Here is a 17319-nt window from a genome sequence, read left to right as displayed (position 1 = left end):
ATCTCCATGTAATTAATGAAACAAAAACATGCTCATTAATTCAGATCAACAGCACTGCACAAGGCCATCACCAAGAAAGGCTGCTTAGCTGAACAAACCAAAACACTTACCTAAGAAGGCTGTATGTGTTTTTCTCAAGTCCATACACCTATTTTAGTGCAAACTAAAACCAGGACTTTGTTTCTGTCCACAGATAATTTTCAATAAAATTTTATTGTACCAAGAGGATGTTGGTCACATTTGTAGTACTCAATGTATAGGCAAAACCCAACCAAAACTCAAAATAAACACAACTTCATTCTTATATTGGCTTTCTCAGGTATTAGATATGTATTTTTAAAGGAATTTTGAATGCTGTCTTTAAGAAATTGAAACTTTTAAGTTGTGAGCAGTGCATTGGTTGTTCAACTAAGCTGTAAGCTGTCCAGATTCACAGTCTGCATATAGACAAGATCAAAGGTGTGTCAGGCTCAACAGTCTTTAAATGTGATATATTTTACAAATATTGTGTGAAATAAAGCTACTCAGCCATGGAAATAAGATCCACTAAAAGCAAGAAATGTCCATTTTGAATTACTCTAATTTAGCTCTAATTTTTACAGTTTGGTTGAAACCAATCCAGATCAAAATAGCTTGACATCATTGTGAAATATTATCCCCAAAAATATTAATTCCATATTTAAGTATTTAAGTTTCCAAAACAGAACAACACAGACAATCCCAAAGAGGACTGTCTAATGCCTGCTGTCCTCTGGGGATTTAAGCAATGTGTCCAGAAAGGTAAGGGAGCAAACACCACTACACCACTGTTCATGTTTTTCTTTTTTTTTTTTTTTTTGAAAGATGAGATCTTATTTGCAGGGCTAAACTACAAATCCACAGAGTTTGTCACCCCAGCTAGACTAGCCCCACAGCACAGCACACAGCACACAGCAAACCTGCAAAGAAAGAGGCGCTCCGGATGAGGCGGAGCGGACCTTGCTCTGAGAATGCCCGCCTGGGGCTGCAAAGCTGGGAAAGACCTACATGGCAAAACGTAAAATACACATCAGAGAATGAGGTTAGTAAAGCAGAACAGTCCATAGGGAGGGGGCCAGGGCAGGGAAAGGTTTGAGCCAACATAAATGCAGAGTAACGCAGGCAGGAGAACAGCTCTGAGGCTTTAGCAGAACGCTGATGCGAGGATGAGTCTCACAGCTGGGCTATACAGTATTTATAGATTAAAATAATAGACCCAGCTTTCCACTGTCTCCCATACAAGGATGGGGCTTTTGAAAAGGGATTTTTTTTTTTTTTTTAATTTTAAGGTTGAAAAATGATTAATTTATGCAGGCTCAAAGCCTAACTTGACCACAAACAGGAGATTCATCACAGAGTATAATGTTTGTTTTAACATCCACACTGGTGGGGTGCCTGGGAACACTGCTTCTGAAGAGAAGGAGGAAGGGGGAGAAAGAAGGCAGGAATTCATCTTAGTAGAACCAACAGAAAATTATAGGCTGAAGTAGTTCTGAGAATAATCAGTACATAAGTTGAGTGAAATGATCACATAGAAAATAAATGTTAGCAGTCTCAGTAGTTCATTTTAAAAGTAATACTGGACTATAGATATACCAGGGAAACACTGTATTTACTGTATACAGAGCCAGAAAAAACACATATGTATTTTTAAAGAGTTAATTGCCAGTCCCCCTCCTATATTTGAAGCCAACGCTCACTCAAGGTTTCCTGATTATACAAAACACAAAAGCTGCACCTCAAAGCTCCCTTCCATTCTCTCAGGCCTCCAGTCATCAAAGGGAACACATGACCAGGGCTGCTTTGGCTTTTTTTAACCAGCACATGTGAAAAAAACACCTTGTAAACAGTTCCCAGCCAAAACACATAAACCCTCCTCCTGTCACAGGTGAGTCAGGAGCAATCTCTGCTGCTGAGCACAGTTGTTAGAAATGCTGCAGTTACAGATTAACTCCTCTCCCTGCTTTACCTAGGGTTCCCTCTGTGCTCAAAGGGGAACTGTAAACAAACACTGTTGAAAACTTGTGCAGCTCAACCACAAAGAAAACTTCAGCATCCTCTTCTTGCTGGCAACCTTGTGCCTCTTGCCCCACACCCTTGCCCCGAGGTGCCCATACCTCCTGCTCGGTTCTTGGGGCAGTCACCAGAGTCACCTCAGAGCTGGACACAGGGGAACAGGTGGCACTGGCTACACCTGAATCACTCCATGCCTAAGAGCTGCCTTATCTGAACTGGAACTTGCAGTTTAGATCACTCTAATGCTACAGCAAACTTCTGCCAGGCACAAGCCACAGCAAACCCTCACAGTAGATGAAGGTGATCTCCTGTCTCTCAGATTCACTGTAAAAATCACAACTGAAGCCTAAAAGGACTGTGGGAAATGAATTTGTAGGCTGTAAGGTTCTTCCAACCTTAACTGGTTTCTCTTACAAATTATTTTAATGAGGTATACAGCTCATGAGCTTGAGAAGCATTTAAGCCCACGCTCAGGCACAGTCTTAGCAAAGTCAATGTGAAGGAAAGCAGCAGACACCCCTAAGATCTAGAACCACATCAAAGTTAGAAACCCATTAAGAGTAACACAGTCATCAAAAATACTCCTTACTTACAACCCTATAAAAGCATATTTTACACACAGCAATATCCTGGAAAGCAATTGTGAAAATAACCCCCTTATTCCACTTAGAACAGACATTTGCTTGGAAAGTCAACAATCAAAATGAACAGAAAGGGGGGAGAGAGCCATGGATCAGGCTGCTACCCTGGACAACCAAGCACCAAAGGCAGTCCTATCAGCTCAACTGTTCCCAAGAGGAAAAGCCAAGACCTTTGTTATCTAATGTTCATGGAGCCTCCACCCACAGCTCCTCCAGGGAAGCTGAGAACTGAGGACACCAGATGGTTTCTCAAGACTGCTTAGCTGCCATGGTCAGTCAGAGGAGAGAACACAAAGATATTCTGTCTGATCTGATCCAAAGCTCCAGCACAGCTGTGTGAGGTTAACTGAGACTCACACAGGACACACAGCTACAAGTGCTCAGGTGGGCAGAGTACAGAGCAGAACAGGAATTATTAATGACAATAAAACCAGGGAACTGAGCCAGGCAGAATCAGTCCTGCCTGATCAGAGATATGCTGTTCAGGAATTTCTACAAAATTATTTTCCAACATTTTCTGTATTTGAACTTAAGTATATATAAATATTTCTATTATGTACTTTGTATACACATATGCAGCTGTGTATACTGAATGACTGCTAATTCCCTGAACAGTCCAAGTTATTCTCCTCCAAGCTCCATCAGCATTAATTTTCTGTTACATCTTTAGCTTTTTTAAAATTTGATTCTATTTAAAATATTTTCATATTCTAGAATCTATGATTACTCAATTAAAAATATAGCAAATAAAATCTGTTTGCAATTACCTATATTCCCAAGAAGTCCATTCATAATTGTACTGTGGTCAGGCTTTAATGTATTGCTGTCTTGATTAATGAACTCAAGACTGTCCTGCAACCTATAACAAACATAAAACATATAACAAAACCAGTGATTTGCATTTCAGTAGAATAGAGAGATAGTTCTTTATAGCCAAAATGGAACAGACAAGGTAAGAACACAGGCTTTTAGAAAAAGCTTTCATCACCTAAGCCACATCTTCAGGTGGGTCACTTAATAACAGAAAACAGATATTTTTGTAAAATATTTTTATAATGCTTTTGCATTTTGATATTTTTGTATTTTTCTTCATCTTGGGCTGAATCCCCAAGGTTGCAGGTAGGTACTTTTGTACCTCACAGTACCAAGCTTCACCTTCAGCATGGAAGGAATGGTTCATTCATTCCCTTAGAGCCAGCTGAGGTGAAGACAAATGTGAGGGCAAGGTGAGGACACCACGGACAGGATGGAGCAAGGAGTTATTTTTTTAGAGAAAGAATCTGGAGGGCCCAGAGAAAGTCCTGTGTGTCCTTACATCCACCTGCTTCTGTGCAATAGCTACAAAGTGCAGGGCACTCACGTGTTCAGGCTGCCATAGATGCTGCTTCCCGTGCGAGCTGTGAACACCTTGCTGAGCATGAGCTGGGGAGGGGAGCTGGGGAGGGAAGAGGAGGGAAGATGTCAGTCCCAAACAGTGCCAAGACAGCTCTGCCTTCCATTTCACAGCCCTTCAGATTTTATTGACCTTAACACGACATAACAGCCTTTTATTTCATAAATGACATCAGACTGACTTTAAAGCAAACACAAAAATCCATTTTACTCTGCACTTGTGCCATTCAATTCACTGTTTATCAGCACTAAGGAGTGAGTCTTCTGAAAACACCTGCAGCAAAACGTTATTCTTACCGGATCTGATGAATTTTCAACGTGGAGCCCTTGTAGCTCATGGCCACAGAGCCAAACATCATCTCTCCAAGCATGTTGGCATCTGAGGAGCACCGAGAACCCTGCAAAAAATCAAATCCACCAACGTTTGGTTTTAAACATTTTAGAGGCACATTTCTACTAAGGCAACACACAAGAGAAAAAATATTCCTTATTTAAAAGATAAATATGCAAAATATCTTGCTGGAACACTGTTGAACATGCAAAGTTGAACAGTTTAATCAAGGTAATGCTAACAGAGAAGGTGATCTTCACACTGGCTATGAGCTCAACCACTAAAACCATGCAACAAACCAAACCCACCTAGGTGAGAAGAAGCAGATTCCAACAGCACTGAGCCAGGGAACAGAACTTTTAAGAATGTGTTAACACATCTCACTGAATTAAAGCCTAAACCTTGTTCCTGCTTGATAAGAAGAATCAGCAGTTCACTGGAGATGTTAGACTGTGCAATGGAGCCAAACTGGACCAATGTTTACTTGACAAAGACTGATTCATAACTTATCCATGGATGATATTTTATATGGGATGAATCTCTCCCTGGTGCATCTGTGATGGCACCAGGAAAGAGCTGCAGCATCATGATGCCAGGCTAAAGTGGTGCAATTCCTGCTTCTCTGGTGGCAGGACTTGCTGTAAAAGGCACACAGGCTAAATACCAAGGAGCAAAGTCATTTTGCTTCATCACTGGCTAGGGCAAATTCTGCAAACAAAACCCTAAAATTAAAAAATTACTCAAGGCAATCAACTGGAGACAACTGCTCTGCAGACAGACTTCTTATTTGTGTGTTTTCAATGACTGTGATTACTGTCCCTTTGTCCAGGGCTGTTTCACCTCCAGGCCAGCAGAGTGTAAGTGCTGGGTCTCCACTTGTGCCTTGCCCTGAATAATTTAAAATGTGGTGATCACTCACTAACAGAGCTCAGCCTGTTAGTGAGTGATCACTACATTTTAACTCACTAGAACTCAGAACTCACTAACAGTTCTCAGGTGAGGAGATTTGACCCTGGGCAAAAGAGCAACATATTTCCTTCAAAGTGTGTGATAGCATGTAGTACTCCATTCCCTGGAGTAATCCTTCCAAAAGATCCCTTAAACCACTCACAGAAACAGCTCTGCTGGAAGATGCTCAGTGCATCTCCATATTCCTCATGCAAGCTCTGAACAACCAGAATCCTGAATAGCCAAGTATTCTACACAGAAATACAGAATGGCAGAATGGTTTGGGTTGGAAGGGACCTTGAAGCTCATCTAGTTCCACCCCCTGCCATAGGCAGGGACACCTTCCACTAGCCCAGGCTGCTCCAAGCCCAGTCCAGCCTGGCCATGAACATTTCCAGGGCTAGGGCAGCCACAGCTGCTCTGGACAACCTGTGCCAGTGTCAGACAGTGAGCCTGGAGCACACCAAGGTCAGGGTGTCCCCACCACAGACCCTACTGGCAGCAAGAATAGCTGTGAACATCCCACTCAGTGTTCCTGCTCACACCAGCCCACAGAACAAGAGCAGGAACAAGGAAAAGCTCATCAGCCAAAAGGCAGCACACTCACAACATTTCTCAATTTTTAGTTCTTTTCAAGCACTCTCAATTAAGCTGATGATACTTTTAACAGCCATACTTTTAACCTCTGAAATCTATCCCTGCCAGGAGAGGGGATGACTGAAAACAGAAACCACAACTGTAAAAATGAGGGTACAACTCCAGGGTTTGTAAGTGTTCAATGTCAGGGCAAAAGCTGACCATTAGCTGGGCCTCAGTGAAATTTGCATCTCTGCCTCCCAGGACATCCCACTGCTCAGGTGCACTGTAGGCAGTACTGGAAAAACTAGAATTTAAAACCAGTCAGTATGAACCAGCAGCTCCAAGGAAATCTCAGCATAGATGTTAATGACTCCAGGAAATAACAGGTTTGCCAGCATCACAAAATCCTGTCTTAAGAACACTGCAAATTACTACAGCCTCACACTATGATTGTTGTTTTTAAATCTGTTGCAGATCTCCAAATGAAGGACACAATTCTGATTTATTGTCAAGCCCTTGATGGTGGGTTTTGATTTCAACTTTCTGCTGTTGTGAAAATATCATTCTAAAGCTCAGTAAAAATACTTTATCTTAAAGTATTGATTTTCTTTGTCAGACAGCCAAATTAAAGTGAAAATCAGCTGCTTTCAAATTTAATTATAGGGGGTTCCCTTTCCTCTGAAAGACAGACAAGCCCTGCTGAAGGCAGAGTGTGACAAGATGAGCCCATGGCCTGTTCAGTCTGGCATTTCCTCTACAATTAATAACAGTAATTTTACCATGCAGAACCAAAGACACATATTTCATGCATTTAGTATGGAAACACTGCTGCAGCTCAACTCTTTGGGCCTCTAATGCTGCAAAATACAGGTCACTCAAAACCAAAGCAGAGTACAACCAACTGGGGAATGGGTTAAATATTAAAAACTCAAACAAAAAGTAGCCAAGGAGCATCTGGCAAGAAGGGCACAGCCTGGGGCACTGACAGCCTGGACACAAACCAACTCCTCAGGTCACAGCTTAGAGCTCCCATCAAAACTGATCATAAAATACCCACAAGTGTTTGTGATTGCACATTAGCACATTCCAGATAGTAACATTTGCATGATTTGGAAATTACATTTCTGACCATATTTACAGCTTTTAATACTCCCTTTACTGTACATATTGTCCTGTCAATAACTAAGTATATCTGTAAATTAAAAAGGCAATAAGGAAATAAGTGTTAAATATAGGACATAATTACAAATATGGAAACCTGGAACAAATCCTATTTCACCTTGCAATTAAAGTTGCTCATATATAATCAAAGTGTATTTAAACAAGAAAACATAAAGCAGTATTTTAAAAATCCCATAGTATTACATTATTTGAACTTCCATTTTACAGCCTTACAAAAAACAAACAAGAGAATTTATAAATACTGGATTTGCAGTAAGTAACCTCTGAGGCTACAGACACAGCAGTAAGAAATGCCAGGCTGAGTGAAGTCTGGACAAACTTAATCTGGCCCTTCTGCATAGCCAATACTAAATTTTATTGCACATTAAAGAATTCTTGTATTTTTGTCCCTCTGCTCACTTGCTGGGGAAGCCTGGAAGGAGTCTGATGAATGCAGTAGATAGTTCACAATAAATATGCTGTGGAAAACCAACTTCAGCTGAAAGTGTGTGGCACAGTCACACAGCCACTGAGATTTCAGTTCAACTCAGTAACATTTTGAGTGAGTGACACACGTGAGGAAATGGGAACTTCAAAAGGAAAACTTTCCACAGCTTTAAAATACACCCTCATGCCAAACACTAAAATTCATTTTCTTTAGTAACACTGAGCATTGTTTGCAGAGAGCCTGCTCTGGAGCAGAGCCAGTTTCTGGGTAGTGGGGGGCATGGTTTTTCTTGGGCACACAGTGCACAAAGGAGGTTGCTTTGTGCTGGAAGGGAGCTGCTGACAGAAACGTCTCTTCCTTTCATAACCACAGCAAATGCCCTGCCAGGAAGGGAGGAACGGAAAACAGATCTTCAGCCACCTTACCCAAGCTGTGGAAAAGAGTGTGATGAGACAGAGAAAACAAGAATACACAGCTTGCCAAATATAGCAGGAGTTAACGTGACAGTAGGAAAGTCAGCACTGGAAGCTTCTTCATTTCTATCTGTGGGAGATTAAGACATCAGTAGTATTGTACTCCAGAGCAGGTTGTGGAGATAGCAGCTTCCCTCAAACACACAATTAGTTCATTACAAAGAGTGAAAAGGGCTTAGTTCTATTTTAGGGTGGCTTAATATAAAACACTTGTGATCTGTGGAAGGAGAGATGTCAAAAATATATCCGTGTCAGATGACTCTAGCTACTCTCATGGCCAAAATCTCTTATATAAAATGGAACCCAAGTGCACTGAATCCCTTAAAAAGCTGTTACACAGACCATGCCTACAGACAATGTGTCTCTCTGCTATTTCCCTGGCATTTGACAATGAAATAGACTATTTCATGTACACCAAGATATTTGTGCCTAGCCTGATCGCACCAAATAAGTGTTGTCACCTGGGTCACAAAATGGAACAAATGCCCTGGAGAAATTGCTGCCATTCAAGACATCCCAAGAGAACCAGCTGGTTGGTTTTAGACTTGATAATACCCAAAGCTACAGTGTTAAACATTCTTGAGTCATACCCAAGGTCTTGATTCTGACTGAAACCTGCTCTCCACTGCCAGCCTCTCATTTCAAGTTGTGCTTCACCTGCTGTGAAGCATTTGACATGTGTTATGGAGAAAAAAAAGTGACTCACCTGGTATTTTGGGCATTGCTCTTTTGGATCAGAGAATGAAGAGGATGAATTGATTGAACTATCCAAGGAAGAAGAGCTGTCTCCTCCAGGCTTTAGCTGGCAACATTTCCCAAAAACCCTCACCTGAGCATCACTGCAGAGTTTCTGAAATAAAGACAACACATGTGACACACTAAGACCCACGATCTGAAATCCCTGTTAGTAGCATTGCACTTACCTGTTTAAGTAAGATATTTAGCAGCTGAAAGGCTCATGCCCCAGGAAACAGGTAATAGAACATATAATCATATCTCTTGCAGCCTGGCTGTCCAAAGGAAGGCTGAACTCTCTTACTTCCAATTAGCCAGAAGCCAACAGGTCACTACAACTCCATCTTCCTAAGTAGACATTTTTAGACCCAGGACTAGGAGAGAGGATGATACCAAAGCATTTAAAGGAAGGATGGCAATGTCCACCTTACTCCCTGTGCCTGCCAGAGTGCAGATGACAGAGGAGTGTAAGCAGCAGCTCACCATTAATTATCAAGCAAGAATAACACAGAAATCAGGAGATTCATGTTACAAAGGCAAGTGGAGAGAAAAGATCCTGTTTTTCAGAGATGTCTCATAGCTGTGTCTAAGCCCCCTAGTCTTTCTCAAGTGGCACAGAGGTGACATATTCCTTACATTTTCTGTAGGAGGGAATTGTGAGGCTGAAAATGGACAACGCTGAAAAACACAGTGCTACAGAGAAGGCAGAAAAGATTTGCAAAATTATGGAGAATCAATCCAAAAGGTAAATTCTGATAGAGATTCAGACAAAGCAGAGCAGAGCAGAGAGTTTAGAGGGCCCAGATGGAGCTGGAACTGCTGTACAGGGTGGGCAGGATCTGTGTTCACTCTACACACAGAGAATTATCAATCACTGGCATGGGAGATGCTTCACTATGTTTCATTCACTATTTAAAAGCATTTGTGATTTCCCTGGAGAATCCCAGCATCCCGAGCAGAATCAGCATCCACCAAGTTAATGCAGTTTACACAGCACTGGCATCGTCAACCCTCTTCACCTAAAGATCTCAATGTATTTTTCACACACTCGTTACACTTCAGCACACCCCCGTAAGGTTGGCATTATTTACATCTGCTGGTAGGCAGCACTAGGAGACAGAAATAGTCTGCACTGCTCAAAATTCCACACTAACTCTGCCCTAAGACTTCCTTAATTACCATTTCCTACACAATCACCAAACCAGTAAGAGCAAGCTGGAAGCAAACCCTGCTGAAAGCAAGGTTTAAGGACAGATGGGAACACAGAAGTGCTGTTATATGTCACAGCTTCATCTCTGGACTCACAGCTCCCTGTCACAAGCTTCCTCTCCATGCAAAAACATGGCCATGTCTCAACTTTTAAGGAAAAGGCATAAAGAAAAGTGTGAAATAGCCAAGGCACACATTAATAACTCCACAACTGCTCAATAATCAGCAACAGCTGCTTGAAAGATGACTGGCCTTACTGCTGTGGAGGGATGGGGGTCCCATGCCTCTGTCCTAGGTTGTCCAGGTTATTTTTTTAGGGACAGGTGACTCAAATTTGGCCCTAACTGTGAGTGAGGGTCAGCAAAGCAGCAGAAAATGGCCAGGATTATAAAGCCCGACGTGGCAGCCTTCACTGCTGCTCCCTTAGAGAGCTGCTGCCACAGAAAGCCTCAAGGAAAAATGTGCAGAGGAATTAGTAACTCTGCGGCAGAGAGGAGGGAAGTGCTCACTTTCCCCCAGCCCTGTCAGCCTTCCTGACACACAGCAGTGTCCTCTCCTTTCCACACAGTAGAAAGCTGGTTGAAATCCTGCAATATGTAGATTTGCTAATGGCTTCTGAGGATCTGTGGCTTGAGCACAGTGCACAATGGCTGGAACATGTGAACGATCATCATATGACTTCAGTAGGAGCTCGTGAACTAGAATTGCATTTTATCTCTGACACAAACAACAATGTCCTAGGCTAAGCAAGCATCATGTGATAAAACCACATACAATCCACAGGGTTACAGCAGCTTTTGCAGGCAAACCACATTTCAGCTTGCATTTTCCATCAGATGTTGAAAGTTCCTTCTAAAATGTTACAATTATAACTAAGCTTCCTTGAGACTGTAGAAATGCATTTACTGACTTTACAAGAAAAAATAAAATTCTGTGCATTAAAAAGAATAGGCTGAGTTTGCAAATCAATTGCTTTTACATAATTTTTTCTCATTGTCATTGCATTTTTCTGCACAGCAGCTTTTCCCAGATCCACTGGGTGGTCGGGTAACTGGCAGTAATAGTTGCCTAATTTAAATAGCAAACCAGGAAAATGGCTGTTTGGTCTTTGCAGCAGAGTTTAATGAACCAAAACTCCTGCAAGGAGTCTTTAAATGAGGTCAGAATCTTTCAGCTCCCACTTTTCAGAACCTTGTGAACAGTAAATCCCTCCTAAAATGCAGATCACTGATGAATTTTGGTGTTTGCTCTTTCACAAACTTCCATGTGTTTAAGATGAACTCCTTGCACAATGAAATCAAGTACTTGCAGTGACCCTCTCCTCTGCAATTTCTGACTTCAAATGTCAATGAAATTTTAGATGCTACAAATCTCAAGATATTATCCATCAAAGGAGTAGGACTGCTTGCATTCTCACATAATATTCCAAAGATATTCAAGCCAGGCTTCCAAAAATGAAAAAATAACCTCATTATTTAAGAACTGTACATGGGAATGTTTCAAAGCTGTGAATTTTCTTCCCAATTAGAGCAAGTTGCATCAAATCTGATCCCTGGGCAGGGTGGTGCTGGAGTGCTCTGAAATGCCCATTTTTGCTGGAGAGCAGAACATCTGCTGGAAGGATGCCTCTGCTCCTGGCTGCCACCCTGCTCTCCCTGCTGGGGTCACACTCTGTTCTCTCCCTGCCAGCTCACTGCAGATACCACCCAGCTCCAAAGACTTCTGGCAGTCCCAGTTCTGACATTAGAGGTCATCATTTGCTGAAAGTCTTGCAGACCTATCAGGTAGATCTGAAGAAAACTTAAAAGTAAAATGTCTTTATAGGGTACAGGGTACAAAGTCATTTTCTTCCTCAGTTCCTCTTCTGGAGTCTCTTTTCTCCACATCTGTCAGCAAAGCCTTTTAACTCTTTGACACAAACTCTCTATTCTCCTCAGCAAGTGGGAAAAACATGCCCAGTGCTGTGAAGAGGAAGAGGAATTTCTGCTGGGCAGGTTTTGGTTTGGGGATAACAAGAAAGTTGAAAGGAGCCTGGTGTGTTGAACTAAATCAGAGTCTGTGTAGGTGTGTTAGGGCTGTGACTGAGTGACAGAAGGGAAAAGAAATGTCATCATATGCTTTACTCTTTTTTACCTCTCTGCAACAGCAGGTGCTCAAATACCACTATGATGGCAGTGATAGAGAAATCTCTATTACCAAGCAAAGTTGCTACTCTTCAAGAGCCCTGTTCCTCATTTTCAAAACAGGCTTTCCAGAATAATAAATATTTCAAAACAGATAAATTAACTCTTTTGCTGTATTAATGTGAGTTGGTCTGTATGTGCAATGAAATGTATGTATTCACCTAACACATGGGAGTAACCTGAACAGGCACTCCTTCCTCCCCTTCAAGTGCTCATGTAAAAATCCAGATATGTTTCTTAAAATGCAGCTGTCAAGTGCTGCAGTTTTCCTTCATTTCTAGAGTTGTTGAGTTCCTCTGTTACTCAGAGGTCAGTGAAAGAAGTCAAGACAACCCTGTGCTCCCTTACTCCACTAGTATTTTTCCATGTCTGTTTAGAGAGAATAAGCTGAGCTAAGAAGGTGGGACTTGATCTCTGTGCTTACAGCTTTATCCATCTGCTCCACTCTGCTCAGACAGAGTCCAGAGTCTCCATTTCACACAACTCACCTAAAAGCAAGAGGCTCACTATCCAATTACTAATCCCTCAAAGCAATTTGCTGTTCAACATTTATCCAGTGCTGAAGTCTATCAGAACACGTGGCTAATCCTGGCTTGTTTCAAGCAGCGTGCCATTTCTCTACTTTGGGATAAATATGACATTCGGAGTAAAAGAAATTGACACTGAAGGAGATCAAGTATCATATGACCTTTTAGTGAAATTATTCAAAGATAAAGACAACTAGTGGAAGAGGTGAACTTTCCATTCTCCAAACTGAACTTCACTAAGGCACCTCTACATCTCAAATTCTGTACCCCAGGTTTCTCATTTCTTCAGAAAACCAAAACAAATGCTATTTCTGAAAACCTTCTTCTGCCTCTGGGTCCTGGCAACAAGTCACTGTCCTTCTCTGATTCCTTGTCTTTCCCCCTTTCCTACCACATGCCCAAAACTCTAGATCTCTGCTCAGCACAGTGCAGTTTGGGTCCTTCCTTTTTTTACCTCCCTTCTCTTCCTCATGGTCTCTTGACACCCCCCCTTCCTCCCTGTACTTCAAACCTTTCTCTAGGCTGATCTTCAAACTTAGGAAATCTTTTAGCTCTTACACATCCCATCAGCACCTCTCTCCAGCCAGATCCCCAATGTTAACCACTCTATTGTCCTAAATCCCCACTGGACAAAACAGAAAGGAAAATGAGCATTAGAATGAGACAGTTAATCCCTGTCTCACTCCCTCCTGGCACCATTCCTGTGGCATCCTTATCCCAATCAATTACCAGCCCTTGGAGGCAAACTCCTCATACTTCAGTTGGCCTTTGCACACTGGCACTTATGGGGACATAATTCCTGCACCACACAGTAAAACACAAGGCAGCCTTAGCACGAGCTGAGTATGGATGCAGTGTCAAGGTTGGGAAGCCAACCAAGCACAGGGAAAGGCAGAGCTGAGGCTGACAGCCCAGCACTGCCTAGGCCACCTGGCTGCTGCACCTGAAGCAGGAGAAGGAGCTGCTTGTTGTGCTTATTTGAAATTCAAAGGAGGTCTGGTGCCACAGTTTTTTGAGGAGCACACCTGTGTTCACACACAGCTCCTGGCTCAGGCACTCAGCATAGGCCAGGGCACAGGGAGGAGAGCGGGGCTGATGGCACCTGGGAGCAGAGAGCAGGAGAGGAGGTGTCAGAGCAGGAGGAGCAGAGGAGCACAGAACAGAGTCTAACAGGAGAAAGCAGTCATAGGTTGTAACATTATAACCTGCACATCAAGTAACACAGTCTCATTAGAAATGAGATACTTACTGCTATCAGGAACAAAAAAAAACCCAAAAACTCTCTAGAGGAGACAGTGGCTCAACCCCACAAGCTTGCCCATAGAATTCCAAGGGATGTGGATGCTTGGGTGGGGACAGAGGCTGTTCAGTAAAGCCATCAGTAATGCCTCTTCCTCATACCACAGGCTGCCCTGGTACAGTCAGTGTGCAAATGGCTGTTCTGAAGCATTTACTCATGACCTAGTGCCACAGGGCTGGAAGGGGCAGCCACTCTCTTTCTGGGATACCCTGGCAGAACTCACACACACAATTTTCCGATGCTCAGGAGGCAGCAGCCTTTCCCCTCTGCTTCCAGAGCCCAGCTGATCAATAGCCCATCCCCTGGAAAGCTGGGGAAGGACCTCTCCTGCTTAGCACCAAAAAAGGTATAGGACTCACAAAGGGGATCTCTCTGCCTCCCACTTGCCAAGTGCCCACAGCTGCCTGAGGCAGATCTGCGCCTGGCACAGCCTTGGGCCAACATTCCCGGTGTGGGGAATGGCCTCCAGCCCTCCTCCCTCACCAGGCTGCTGCTCAGCCTCCCTGGCACCTTTAACTCTAGCAAGGCTGGGGGAATCATCACTTCTCCTGAGCAATCAGAATATTGCAATGGCCACTGCAAACTCCTGACTGCCTTCAGTGTCCTGCTGTGCAAAACCCTCTCCAAATTCTTGTCTACTTAATATTTGCCTTTACTGAAGACATGAAGAGGCTGAATTAATAGCCAACAAAAACAAGAGGTCCTTATTTGTGTGATAGCCACACTTCCCTCACAGGTAGGATGAATCTAGTAATGCTTTACTAAGGAGATCCCAGCTTGGTGTGAGCACAAACTCAGCAGTTTTCACTGATCAAAAATCCAGAGCTTACTGTTTCATTTCTTGAAACATCTGTGTCTGCAAAGATTTTCTCTGATGCTCCTTAAATTTTATGACCACACCCTCCCTTACAGAATTCAAATGCCTGAGCCAGGTTCAGCCTCAGCCACACACAACTTTTAACATATGTAGGGATTATACATAATAAACCAGACCAAAATACATCTCACCTTGCAGGCATACAACTCTTAAATTACAATTCCTCTCATGTCTGATAAGCAACAGAAAATGGGAACTGAAGAGCACAGCACCAAAAAGCAAAGTGAAACCCTCTTGATTCTCTGTGCTAGACTGCTTTGACTTGAACCAGAACACTCTGGCCACTGCCAGGCACTCTTCCAAATGTCTGCCCAATGTTATTTGTAGATCCAGAGGTATAAGTCACATTAGAAAATGGGGGTGAGGGGGAAGAGATGCAGAAAGCCTTGCACAAAAACTGGGGTGCTGAACAGATACCCTTTTCAGAACAAAGAGTGCCCAGCCCACACATGGCTGGCTGCAAAAGGGCAAGAGTGCCTTGGAATGTGCTTAGAGCCAAGATCTGGCTTTGTATAGGCAGGGTGTGTCTTTGCTAGTGAAAATCATGATAAAGAGCAGAGAAAGGAACAATGCAATTCCTTGAAAATGGCCAGTACATCCTGCTCACTGCACAAACCCACACTGAGCTCACATCATGCCCAGCTGAAGACTCTCCTGCATGTTTTTACCTGCAAACTTTTGTTTTATGAGAGAAGTTTTGCCTGACATGACATTATCTGAATGCTGGAGAAAGCAGATACATGGCAAGCAAATGTTTCAATATATCCACTTTCAAAGACTCCTAATACTATGAAAGACAAATGTATAAAGTTCCTGGAGATGACTTCTGGGTATTTCAAATGCCCTGGGAAGCGTTTTCCTCCACTACTCTCAAGTGGAGATTGTGACTACAGTTGTTTCCCTCCCCCTTAGCAAAGAAAAAAGGAAGATTAATATGGAAGCTTATCAGCTCCATTATCAGCCATTTATCCTGTGGCTGTTGAGATGCCACAGTCAATGAGCTTTCTGAAGTAACCCAAAGCAGTGAAGTTGGCAAGGTCAGTGGGCAAGTATACATCTATCTTAAAGAGGTTTTAGACTTTCAAGAAATTAATTTAAATCTGGCAAGAGGATTTATACTGTAAGTTATTTTTATTAATGAAGTAATAGTGGTAAGTACAGCCAGCAATTCATACCAATAAACCACTTCTAAAGATCTTCTGTCTTTAAAAACCTGTTTTCCTGGCAAGAACATCAGGAAGAACAGGAACTAGTAGAACCATTCTTACAAGTTTAAATAAAAAAGAAAGATACATTTTTTTAACATTTTATGAAACTTGATTTATTTCACAAATTCTCTATAAAAACTAGAATACTGGGATTTTGATTCATGGCTATAAAAACACTGGAGTAAGCAATGGAGAAGCCTGGAAGTTTGTGCCTGGTAAGACACAGATTCCAGAGGTTTGGATATCGGACACAGCATTTGAGACCAGGGTTAAGAGCATCAGGCTGGCAACAGGCTGGAAGAGTTTGGAAAGCTGGATGAAAAATCTTCTTGCTCTTGAGAACTCCCATATCCAGCAGGAAAACCAGGGCCTGGGGGTAATGTGTTATTTTGTGCATTCCTGCTTACAGAAGGACCTCTGTAAGTCCTATAGGTAAAAGCAGCTGGAATCATTAATTTCAATTCACACCATGATTTCTGCTTGCAGAGCTTAAAATGATTTGTGAATGTTTTTAGAAATGGGGAAAAGGAAGTTCAAAGCAGCAAAATAAGTTGTCCAGCCTCATACCACCACTTTGAGTAGCACTGTGGCCAGAAATTAATCTTCTGTCCAGAGCCCTTAGAAGGAAGTATCCTCATCTGACCACATCCATTTCAGTTTCAATTAATAGATTACCATGCAAATCATGGAAAAGGAAAAACAGAGTTTTCAAGTAACTTTGTGTGAAAAAACTGTCAGCAAAGCATACAAACAACAATTGATAAAAGGACACAGGGCTGGGGGGACCTTCTGATTAAGAATGCAGACCCCACCATGGCACAAAACTAGATCAATAAATCCCAGTTCAGGCCCTGTTTCAACCCCCAGCACTGCTTGCTGCAGCCCCAGAAAGAAATCCTTCTCGCTGAAAGAGCAGAAAGTACATAAATCCCAGAATGAAGAGATCCCTATAGTATTTAAAGCTGGTAAAAGTGAAACCACTGAAGCCTGAATAATTTGCAACTTAACAGGCATTTAAATATAGCCCTGCATATAACCAAGGTTTAAATGTCAATGTGAATAAAGCAGAGCGTTTGCAATTTATCAATTTGGCCATTTGAAAACATACAACTATAAACATGTAAATTAGCAAAATACTCACCGACACTGAAACATCCTCTAGTTTTCTTTTAGCACTGGAATCAAATAAAACATTCCGTCCTCTTCTTTCACAGTCCTGATACACGATCAGTCGGATCTGACTTGGGTCAAACTCCGGCAAAGGCCAGCTTTA

The 17319-nt window shown here is 42.4% G+C and overlaps 1 protein-coding gene across 3 annotated transcripts in view; it reads right to left on the bottom strand.

Annotated features, from left to right (window-relative positions):
- Positions 1-17319, bottom strand: part of FNIP1 (folliculin interacting protein 1) — a 64662-nt gene that overhangs the window by 19992 nt on the left and 27351 nt on the right. For 2 of the 3 annotated variants that reach the window (XM_084216057.1, XM_084216058.1), the window contains exons 2-7: positions 17188-17314; positions 8714-8857; positions 4365-4465; positions 4036-4110; positions 3443-3534; positions 939-1022 (exon numbers count right to left, since the gene is read on the bottom strand). In XM_084216057.1, the coding sequence (XP_084072183.1) occupies positions 939-1022; positions 3443-3534; positions 4036-4110; positions 4365-4465; positions 8714-8857; positions 17188-17314 (623 nt within the window). The remainder of the gene's footprint in view (positions 1-938; positions 1023-3442; positions 3535-4035; positions 4111-4364; positions 4466-8713; positions 8858-17187; positions 17315-17319) is intronic. The other variant, XM_084216059.1, reaches the window with a different exon arrangement.

Source organism: Fringilla coelebs (genome assembly GCF_963513975.1).
Source record: "Fringilla coelebs genome assembly, chromosome: 15".
Taxonomy (NCBI): domain Eukaryota; kingdom Metazoa; phylum Chordata; class Aves; order Passeriformes; family Fringillidae; genus Fringilla; species Fringilla coelebs.
The sequence above is the reverse complement of the archived record's forward strand: the minus strand, read 5'-3'. Positions and strand labels throughout refer to the sequence as shown.